Below are 12,087 nucleotides of genomic sequence, written 5' to 3'. Positions count from 1 at the left end.
TCTGTAGCCCTCCCTGACGTTAGGAACCTCTTTTTTCATTACCACTGGCTAATGACTTCGCTATAATGGGTGCTATTGAAAATCGGTGTTTATTTTTTTGATTCGGCAATGACCGCTGAATTTCACCTTGGTAATTCAGTCCTCTATATTGCCTTACGATAACTATTAGGTCGGGCCGTCGCAATCCACCGTCACTAACGGTGGACCCTATTTCAGGCTTAGGCATCCAGGCATGAGGAGTTTGTTCACTGTCAATTTTTTTTAATGAAAACAAAGAGAAGTGGAAAGTTCGTCAGCATGTAGCATTACTCCACAAGTGAGTTTCAGGGTTTTGGTTAATTTCTGGAGTTCCCTTACTTGTCACGCTTCAAATCCTTATAGTTTCGTTCCTATTGCCACGATTCACATTGCCCGATTTCCCAATTGTGGAGGTGTGTGCGACGATTCGACTTGATAACGCAGTTTTAGTGTTAAGATTGCAATCTAGAGGACTCTGCGGTAGTTGGTAATTCGTCATAGGAAACCGTTATCCTTCAAGTGAAGTCGAAATCAAGCTAACTAGATTATCGGCCCTTTCGAAGACGCCAGGAGTGACAATGGTCGAAATGCTCTTAATAATCCGCACGGAACAGTACTTATGTTCACCATAGTGGTATTGCTGTCATCTCGTCGTAAAGGTAGGATATTATTCGCTTCAGCCTCACGACTGATTTGCAGTGGTGAGGATAGACCTTATCCCAGACTAAGAGTACAATTAATTAAGGATAACTTTTTATTTTACGGGGGTATGAAACTTAGAAGGATGCGTAATCTGAAAAAAATCACTTTATTTGGCTCTATCAGTATGCAAAGCCTTTCAATTAGCACTCTACACAAATTGTACCCGCAATGTTTAAAGTGTTATTTCAAAACATTTTTCAACAACGCAGTATTCCAAAAAAATGTCGACCGTATTTAAAACACCTGACCGACACGCGAATGTGCTAGCAGGTGGGATCACGAAACCCTTCACTTCAAGGCAGGGACAGCAGCACATGGCCCCATTCATCTCCGCGTGGTTTGAAGTGCAACCACACGATCCAATGACTTTTACACCTCATTCAACAATATTCTACTCCGTTAGTTTATTTATTTAACCGCGATGATAATGTGTGCGGTCACACAGATACAACCATGGCTGAAATGGTAAATTATTCAGCTGCAAAAACTATCATCACGTGGTCACACTTTAGCAGTGGATAATGAGCCGACAGACGAGAAAATTAACTAGCACTGCAAACCGACGTTTACAGATAGAGTTTAGAAGAAGATATAGAGCATTCGTTCCAATTTAATGGGTTTCAAAATACTCATGGTGAAACACCAATAGGAATGCTTGCTTCAATAATGCTCAGAGAGAAAACAATATTATTTGACGAGTAGAAGGAAATTACTGAATAAATATTGGAAACAGTTAGGAAGCAATTACTAGTGCTATGATTAGGGAATAATATTACAACTATCACCTGAGACTATATATTTGAGGAATTTATGTAAACTAGAACTTCGCACATTTCCGTATAAAGCTTTTTAACTTTAACCCATTGCATGCAACGGAATCGTCATCTCTAGGTTATCAAATTTTCTAGATTTTCATTAGCAAAATTTTGGAAGGACAGTTAACCTACAATTTAGACCTTAATTGTAAAAACTAATCACACTTTGATCATTTTATTCCGTTCCACAGAGTGATCGCCGCAGCGGTGGCTTATGAGGGACCAAAGCATTGATCGTTCTTCGACCCATTACTTTCTGGATCACACGGTCCCTTTTCTAGCGCTTCTTCTACTGTTTTCCCTATTTAAAGCTATCAACTGAAAGCCAAACGTGGTTCTGCACCGAAACATGTTTAATCCGATTTCCAAACCTCATTTCATCACCGTTGCAGAACTTCAAACAGTCATCCGCAACTTGAAGAAGAAATCAGCTCCTGGACTTGATGGCATTTCCTATCGCTCACTGAAAAACCTAGCAAAACCCCTCATTCAAACTCTCACTGATTTTTATAATTTCCTGCTATCAATCTCGTATTTTCCTACTCTTTGGAAATACGCTAAACTTATCATACTCCTAAAACCCAATAAACACCCAACGCAACCATCATCATATCATCCAATTAATTTGCTAAATACGCTTGGAAAATTGTTCTCAGCAGTCATTCACTACCGTTTAAAGGTTATTTTACATGAAGAGAAGATCATTCGCACGGAGGAGACCGGTTTTTGTCCAAATACTTCGACAGTTAACCAAATACTTCGTCTCACAGAAGCCATTAGTGCCGGATATAATTCAAGACTAATTTCTCATGCCGTCTTCACAGATTTGGAAACAGCCTCTGACCGTGTCTGGACACTAGGCCTCATTCGCAAACTCTCCTCTCTCCAGATCCCAGCTTACCATCTCAAGATAATCCAATCCCTCACCTCCCGTCCATCCTTCAGCGTCCGCAGCCTCCACATTCCATCCTATCTCCTCCGGCGTCCCTCAAGGCACGATCCCATCTCCCACTCTATTTAACCCATACGTAAACGATACCCCAACCACTCCATATGCCAGCCTACTGCTTGACGCAGATGACACGACAATCTTAGCCCACAGTTCAGATCCGGAGAAGACAGCAGACAGGGCAAATGACTGGAAACTTCCAGTGAATGCTGAGAAGTGTGAGCATGTCTGTTTTTCTAGACCACAAAAGCCGGCGAAGGACCGTAACTCTTCTACGGCATCAAAATAATTCCAAAACTACTATCTGCTCGATACTTGGGTGTTGAAATGGGCAAACGCTTAACTTGGGCAACTCACATCTCAACTACCATAAAGAAAGCCACTGGAATCAACGCATCCCTCTCCTTCGATCAAAATCTCCACTACCAACCAAGACGAAACTTCTACTATACAACGCCACCATTAAACCGCTCCTCAGTTATGCCTCGTCCGTCTGGCTACAAGCAGCTGCCACTCACCTTACAAAGATTCAGGCAACGGAAAACGAAATTATTCGAAAAATAATTGGCGCGCCGTAGTTAATTCGAAACCAAACATTCGCAACAATTGACTAATTACTCCAACACTAGCAAATCTCAAAACGCTCTGGAAAAATTCTCACTCTCATTCAATAGAACTGACAATGCACTTTTGAAAAACTTCTGAGACTATCAACCTCCACTAAAACCTAAAAACCGCCTACCCAAATGTGCCCTTATCCCTTGCCAATTTCCTATCCATTTACCCTTAACCCCACTTCTGCTTTTTAAAATGCCATGACTCAAAATCATCCAAATATGACAAAAATTTTGCTCCCGAAATGAAATTATAGCGAAACGCCCAGGAGAGAACTAAAGCCGCCGGGAACTGCGGCAATCAGAACACAGTGACATCTGCTGGGACTTGGCCAAACGTGGTGTTACAGTCGCTGTTAGCGGCCGTGCGCTCTAATTGGCTGAAAGACAGTTACAGCGAGGAAAAAGGATGTACCAAGTGCTGATCGAGGGATAGGATGCCCACCCAGGGAGCCACCGCGGAAAAATGAATAACGGTCGTTTTTTCCGCTATCACTGGAGCTATCGCCAGAAAGAGACGGATAAAAAAAGATGAAGATGATGATGTGATCCAAGCCTTTGTTTGGAACCATTTGACAAATATTGCACTCTCCACTTGATGTGCCATCATTAAATGGCTGATAACCTACTAAGCATAATTAATCAGATTAACTTTCCGATTAGGATAAAGGCTGTGATATATTCAAAAACAGTACAAAAATGAGTGAGCAATTTTGAAAGAAGAATTAGATGAAGGCTCGTAGCGATATAACTTTGAAGGGCGGTTGCATTTCTCGGATGTCCAAACGAAATCCAATTATTTATTTCTGCGTCATCGACCGGAAATGATGCGCCGAAAATTGGACGCCACGCTAAGAAAATGAATCCGGACGTGTTATCAAATTGAAAAGAGAATTAGGTTCGAGTCGGAATCGCAAATTATAAAGAGAGAGAGAGAGAGATCGATTCGTTGCGTTCGGAGTTTTCATCAGACCTATATTTTTCGTTTTACGTTACGTTTTCCTCAGACCTATATTACGTTGAAAACAAAAATGCGATACCTTTTACTGGAGGGGATGAAAAGTATACGCGGAGGGGGGGTTACGATTATTTCCGGCGAGAAGATTTTACGGAGGATTTTTCCGAAGCAGGAGTTCCGAAAAATTCGAATTATCGACGACCGAACGGATCGAACAGAAAACTCACCCTCGTTTCCATCGATGGAGGCGGAAGCTACGGTGTAGTTTTAAAAACACATTACACGAGAATATCGATTTCCCTCAACTTATTTTTTCGTCCCTTTTCTGAGTCTTAAAGTTAGGGTCCCATGTCATCTGCACCCACTTTCCTTTCCTTTTAGGTGGCTTTCGTTCTCATGTTAGGCTGTTTCCGTTGTATGGCTCCTCCCGATATGCTTTCCAACTCGCTCCATCTTCGTTTTCAATCATTTATTCGCCATTTCTGTCGTGTTGGGTATTATATCATTATTTTCTTGAAGTGTTTTCCCAGGATCCTAAAGGTGGCCTCTGCTTACCCATGCATAAGGTTATTCTGTAAGATATTTATCATCCACGTTTCTCTAGCCTTCCTCGCTTTACGACATATCTCGTTTCTTATCCTCTCGTAACTAATATGACCTTCCTATGTTTTCGCAGTACTTTCTTCTATTTTCAACGAGATCTAAGACTTCCGAGGTGATCCTTGGTCATGATCTCTGGATCATACAAACGAGTCTCCGTCATAATGTTTCCTGTTACACGGTTTCACAGATTGTCATCTCAGCCTCCACTCATCTCATCAAACTACAACAGCTTCACAAAGCGTGTTCTGCCTGGGTCCCGACATGAGCCTAAGCTTAGCAGTTTCCATCCCTCCGAATTAAACGAAATCCATCGGAAGCGACCGGGGCTCCACTCATGTACTCTTCAACGGTCGAACACGTGGGCCAACGTCGGACGCCGCCCGTCATAACGAGCAGCGTGAGCGCAGGTCTTGTAATCAAAGTCAGTTAAGGGCACGAACGCATGCACGCGTGCAAGGCCGTCGACGCATCGTGCTCTCATCACCGTGCATCTGTGAGCAGACGTGATTCCATCCGTCCCGACTTCTTTTCATTACGCTCGGAGATCATCCTGCGGGAACAATAAGGAGCGCGTGCGGCCGCCCGCCATGACTGCGAGTGGTTGCTATAGACGAGGACCATGGCTATGGACGTCGTTGATGGTGGATGGGGGGAGAGGGGGGGGGGGTACAAACAATTGAAGAAGGAGGCGCGGGCGAATTGGACGCGAATAGGATCGTGGATAGTCGATGTCTTTTATCCTCGGGATGGGTTTTGTCGCTTTCGAATGCTCCCCAGTCACGCATAGCGTCCATTCGATGACATAGACCTGCTCTCTAGTCGAAATTGAGCACAGATGGATAGAAGCGCTGCAGAGTTACAAGGAAATTCTCCATTTTTCGCATCTTTTACTCCCCACTCCATTGGCGTTGATGGACTTTACTGCTCAATATTCCCACAAGGCTAGCTTGGCAGTTGTGCGAATAAGCGGAGTTGTAGACAAGAAAAGACAGGCGAGACGAAGAATTGTTGCAAAAGAATAGAAGAAAAGTGAAAGCCGATTCAGAAGTGTCTCGGTCGACCAATCAGGGTGCCGTTTGACCATCGATGGTACAAATCCACCTTCCCCTCGTGTCCTGTGTCTCTGTATCTACAGATCATTTTCAACTTCCAGACAACAATGACGGTCACAGGTAGTATCAGTCATAAGCTCTCTTGCACTACTAAACACCTTTTAAACGAAGCATTTTCCTTCTAATTTGATAACCATGATGACGATTTACATTTAGAAAATCACAGGCCAACTTATGTTTCGATTATGTTTTCATTCGATTAGTTTCTCCGTGTTACGACACTAATGTCGACTCAGAAAGATACAGGGTTTGTCCCAGAAGTAATGAGCCTTTTTTTTTTTTAAAATTGATTTATTGATCAAACATATGATACAACTTAATACACTTCAAAATAGTCTCCTACCACGTCTATACACCTTTGCCAACGTGTTTTCCATGCATTGTAGGCCCTCTGGAACTCGCTTTGCGGAATGCTGTTAAGGCACCTCGTCGTGGTTTTTTTAAATGTTGTCTAGGGTCTCCAGATGCTTTCCTTTCAGCTCCCTTTTTACCCTAGGAAACAAGAAGAAGTCTGCCGGAGCTATAGGGGGGCTGTGGCACCGTTGAAACACCGATCCGGGTCAGATAGGAGTTGACTACGAAGGCGGTGTGACTCGGCGCGCTGTCATGGTGGAGTCTCCATGTCGACCGGATCTCTGGCCGGACGCGGGTAACTCTGTGAGCAATTCGATGAACATCTGTTTTCGGCAAATTTAATTGTTCTACCATCAAACGAACACTCATTCGGTGGTCTTTGTTCAGCAAATCTCGCACACGAGTGACATTATTGTCCGTTCGCAATGTTGATGGACGCCCAGAACGGGCCTCATCAGCCACTTCTTCCCGGCCTTCCTTGAACGACTTGTGCCACTTTTTGACCTGCGAGTACGACAAGTAATCATCCTTTAAGGCCTCAGTGAGCAAATCAAATGTTTCCTTCGCCATCATTTGAAGTTTGACGCAAAACTTTATCGCATAGCGTTGCTCCGAAGTTCTCTCCATCCTAACCACGACGAGGCACTGCGCGGAGGTTTACTAAAAATGAAGTCCTAACGTTCTGAAAGCTCGTATGCAACTGAAAGAGGCGTCGCTGACAAGCTTAGAGTCCCTCCCACCACTTCCAACCGGTCGCACATATTGCCGGGTCTACACTAGTAACTTAAGTGACTACTTAAGTTGGCTCTGTATTTAAGTTGGTAGTGTAGGTGTCGCCAGCTTCATTTAAGTACACCTCCACTTAAGTCATCTTAGAACCCAACTTAAATTGCGTAGGCAACTGTTTCCGCACGGTTGAAGCTCTTCATGTGTTGTAAATGGCACATAATACCCATATCACATTATCCCGTTGATTATGTTCTAAGTTGTGCTGTATTGTATGATGTGGTTATTGAGCGTTCTATTTCGTTAGTTAATTTCTAGTGTTGGGGATATTAATTCGACTAATTTATTTTGTAGTGTTTCTCATATAATTGTTGGTTTTATTTCCGTGAAAACTAATTGCTATGCCTGTTGCTCACGGTGAAACTCGATTTATAAAACTTAGAAACGTTTTAAGGAATTTTAAGACTGACAATGAGACGACGGCAGAGGATCCGGTAAAACAGTTTATTTTCCATGGTGTCATAATTGAAAATAACGTAAACGAATGCACTCAGTAACTTCCCACACACTGTTATTGAAACTATTGCATAGGGCTTTAATGTTAGTCCTAGGGATGCCGAGGGAGATAAGATGTGGCGATTTCATTGGACGTGGGAGGAATTAATGGTTGAAATTTAACATCAATGGTTTTAATAAAGCAGTGGAATTTGACTAGCAATAAGTGTTTTTGTTTACGTTATGAATATGTCATTCCACGAAGTCACGCTTAGTAATTTTAAATTCCTCTGACTCCATCACCTCTCGCCATATAGCGTTCCCTCAGGAACTGAAATCGGTCTTTCCTTTTAACCTTCTGAATCCAAAATGGTTAATTCACGGAGTTTGGAAGTTTATTTCAAATAACAGTCGCTTTGGGTCAAAGAATCACTAATTGCTCTCCTAGACCTTCATCTGTCAACATAACTGTTTCCCGATATAGACAATCACGGTGCTGAAGTCGACTTAAAGCTCAAGTGTAGCTACCGCACCACATTTAAGATTATATTTAAGTGAAGTCACTTAAGTTAAGTGTGTAGTGTAGACAAGGCATTCGGCGTTGTATAGTCGCGTGGCAAAAAAATGAAGCTCATTACTTTTGGGACAAACCCTGTAGATGGGAAATAGTGTGTGTCCTGAGAATGTCCTGGGTCTATACAATCTCGTACAGTTCAAATCAAAGAATGGAAAGCAAGCATACCTCGGCGCCTTCCAGGCATCGTAAAGTTTTTTTAATTTACTCTTTTTCTGCGTTGGGAACACTCCATGTTAATCTCATGAGCGCGGGCTACTTCATTTTATGGGAGTTGGTAAGCCTAAAGAAGCTCGACTCTTCACATGAACATACTTGGCTTCCCTTAAGATTTTATTTGGACCAGTTTTGACTAATTACCATGAAATTGCAGGAATAAAAGGGTCAACAACTTTGCTATTTCCACATAGTTATTTATTGAGACCGACCATGGTTTCGTTACAGAGTAACATTATCGGGTTATAATATACATAATGTTACTCTGTAACGAAATCATGGTCAGTCTCAATAAATTACTATGTGGAAATAGCAAAGCTATTAATATAGCATATAGGTTAATCCTTCTATTCCTGCGATTATGGATTTCCACCAAGTTACGCCCGCTACTATTAATTACATTAACTATCATGAAATTGTCTATTAAAATGTACAAGAAGAACGTGTTTATACGTGCAAAATAGTCAAGCTTTAATATAAAGTACAGAAAATAAATGTTTTTGAATATAGATTTGTACTGGCTAACACATGATGGGAATCGCCATTCATAAAGAGGCTATCATCACATTCCCATCCTTTAATATGCTGACACCATCAAGGATAGCTAGTTATATACAATTTTCAAAGTCTCTATTTCCCGGCATTTTGACCATTTTCAAGAACGATTACCGAAATATCACATATAAATGGAATGCTTTGTCTCTTCTGAATAAACTTTCCGTCAACTTTAGAAAATATTGCCATGAAAATCCACTGCTTCGATCAATCCAGCTTTGCATCAATGTTCAGTTGCGTCTCCTCGGTAAAGGAGATAATTTCAGCTTCTTGTTAGTGATCGTATGTTGAAATGCTCAAACGCACATTTCTGAGAGTCGAATAAAATGTGAGTGTTAACTTATTTATGAGGTGTATTCAATGCATGTAAGCAACGAAAATTAATTTTAGATGATGAATTTAATGGAGAGGAAACTGACATATATACGTATCCCTAATAAAATAAGGAGAATTTCCTATCCAAGTTTCTCCCTGACTTGAACTGAACTGAACTTTCCCCCGACTGTTTCAAAATACCTTATTTCAGTTTTTCCCTGGTGCTGGCGTCCCTGCCTTCCATCGATACACTGGATTGTCGGACGTTGGGCACATCCGGTGTTGAATAGCCCCTCATATATTCGAAGTGCCCCCCATCCCAGGGGCGGATGTGGAGATGCAGAGAGTGGGTGTTGGCGGAAGGAAGGGTTGCATAAAACTTTGGGTGCACAACCGTGTAATTAGAAATAATCATTGGAATCAAGTTGCGGGGGCACCCTGCACTTCTCATCTTCTCCCTTTCCACTCCCAAAGAAATTATTCGCTTCATATTTCGCGCGGCGCAACGTGCCCCGTGAGCACGTGGACTCCGGGAGTAATTCGATGACCAGGGTATGTGGCCCTAACAGCTGTAATCACTCGCTGCAGAGGCGCAGCTAGGAATTAAGGCTAGGTGGGGTTTTAGGCGCAAGTAATATTTACGGGTGAGGGGGTATTGCATACCCATCAGGGTAAGCAGGAGTTGCGGGGGCCCTCCTCCAGAATAATTTTAAGATTAGTGGTTCAAAATGGCGAGTTTTACGGCTTTCTGAGCGATATTTGATAAACCTAATACTATTTTATAAGTAATACTGATCCAAATAAGTAAAATGGATTAAAATTAAAAATTTCTCTAAGCTCTGGGGGGGGTTTTTATCCCCCAAGCCCCCCCCCCCCCTCGCTGCGCCACTGACTCGCTGCACCAGTCATGTTCTTAGCAAACTAAGTTTGGTTTCTAAGCGGTAAATAAGAATTTGCGATGGAATTAAAATGGAATTTGGAATACGCCTTGGCAAAAAACAACTTATTATCTGATTTTATATATGAAGACCAGAGCGAGCAGATGAGAGTTTACTCGCTTAAAAGTTACGCATATCCTGTAAAATTATTTCAAAGAATAACCTCAGAGATTACGCTTAGATGCTGCAAATGCCATAGCTATTCTTGCATAGTAATTCAATCATAGTCTGCCGCGCGCGCGCCGCATGAAGCAGATTTTAAATTAATATAAGAGAAGGAAAAGGACTCACTTTGACATCATCATCCCTTCCTCCGCTAGTCCCTGCGGAGCTCCGAAGTTGGCGCCACCGCTCGACGAACCGGGGGTGGCGCCGCCCCCGGCCGTCCCCGGAACCACGATGACGTGCTGCGAAGCTACGGCCGCCGTGGTTGCGCCGCTCGCCGCCGACTGGTGGAGGCGCTGCAGCGAGCGCTGGCTCAGTGGCGACTGCTGCGGGAACTGCTGCAACTGCTGCTGCTGCCCTTGCTGCAAGTGGGCGTGTTTGGTTTGCTGCTTGTGGCGGGAGAGGGCGAAGAAGAGCGCGAGGATGGCCTTGAGGTTGCCCTCGCGGATCTCTGCGGCAGTGACGGCGCTTCCGTTGCAATCGGTGGACACGCCCAGGGCATACGCCACGGACAGACACGAGCGGATGTTGTCCACCTATTGCAGCAACACGGGAAGAAAAAAATGGAACATTTAGGATTTTTAGCGCCACTAGTAGTATAATATCATTAGAGGGAGAAAAAGCAAGGCAGGGAAATAGATAAAATTATTTTTGAAACAAAAAAATTCACGGTCAAGAAAGTCGATCACTTTTAAATTCTACTGTGCAAAAATTATTTAAGGCTAGCAATTCATTACATGGCTAGGTTTATGTTATTGAAATTTCTTTATACTGCTGAATTAATCCAGATCATTACACAAATAAGTAAGAAATATCACGTCCTTTTGATCTCAGTCGTTCATAATATTACAATAACTATTTCTTCGGCTATACCTTTCTTTCTTCAGGGGAATATGTGTTTAAAGTTCACACAATTAAATAGAGCGAGGGCTACACAAGAAAGAGTGCTCTTCTGCGGAGTGGTCTTGGGGAATTCTGCACCTCATCTTTGCCGAATCAGCGAGGATTGTCGCAAGCTTTCTGGATTGCTTCTTCATATATAACTCCAAACGTTGGAAAGTATGCCTAAATATCACATCTTTGGTCATACTTGCATTCAGTGCCGTAGCCTCTGGGGAGGGGAGTTTTCCCTGGTTACAACGCTCCCATTGAGCCTTTGAAAGAAGCGCGAAAAACGATTAAGATGACCTCGATGAAATGAAACGATAATATACCATTTTTGAATCCTAAAAATCTCGTTTTTAACATCTAAAATCTCAAAAATTTTCGGGGGAGGAGGACCCCCATTTCACCAGGGGTGTTGTCCATACACGCCGGAATGGCCACAACATGTCTATTTATTTCAAAATCCACGCCACTACATGCATTGAATAATGTTTATTTCCACTTACGAGTTGTGAACAAATTTTCACTATCATTTATTGAAATATATGGGTGGTTGATTACGTCAGGATCACCCGAATAATGCCTTTAATGCCAGACATTAATGAATTTACGACCTCAGATGAGAAAGAAAGTGGTGAGTGCGAGTTTCACAGAGGGAAGAGTGTGAGAAACGTGTTATGCGCGAGCCTTCTCCTTTCACGCCGTTGCTACGCCCTCCCTGGGAAACGCAATTCACTAAAGGATGCACGACTACGCACTTAGTGGGTACAACTAAACCGATACATGTTTTTCTAAGTCTAAAAGAGTGACAAGTGCGTGGATAAATGAAGGCAGGTACCCACACTGCCTTCATTTGTCCATACACTTGTCACTCTTTTAGACTTAGAAAAACATGTATCGGTTTAGTTGTACCCACTAAATAAAGATTTGAAAACTTGAAGTACGTAATTTAATCATTTTCGCAGGGTGCGCTTTTGATTTCTTACTTTTTCACTACAGCATGAAGTTTTGCAGAAAATACCATGGCTGCATGCAATTTATGACATTTCTTTCGTACGTTGGTTTATGCTAAGTAAAGAGATTTCCAGAGCAA

The 12,087-nt window shown here is 42.5% G+C and overlaps 1 protein-coding gene across 1 annotated transcript in view; it reads right to left on the bottom strand.

The window, feature by feature from the left end:
- Positions 1-12,087, bottom strand: part of LOC124154268 (protein sickie) — a 1,153,386-nt gene that overhangs the window by 805,084 nt on the left and 336,215 nt on the right. Inside the window, exon 4 of the mRNA XM_046527895.1 lies at positions 10,236-10,645. Coding sequence (XP_046383851.1) covers positions 10,236-10,645 — 410 coding nt within the window. The remainder of the gene's footprint in view (positions 1-10,235; positions 10,646-12,087) is intronic.

This window comes from Ischnura elegans, chromosome 1 (assembly GCF_921293095.1).
Source record: "Ischnura elegans chromosome 1, ioIscEleg1.1, whole genome shotgun sequence".
Lineage (NCBI taxonomy): Eukaryota > Metazoa > Arthropoda > Insecta > Odonata > Coenagrionidae > Ischnura > Ischnura elegans.
Note: the sequence above shows the minus strand (reverse complement) of the source record. Positions and strands in the feature narration are given on the sequence as shown.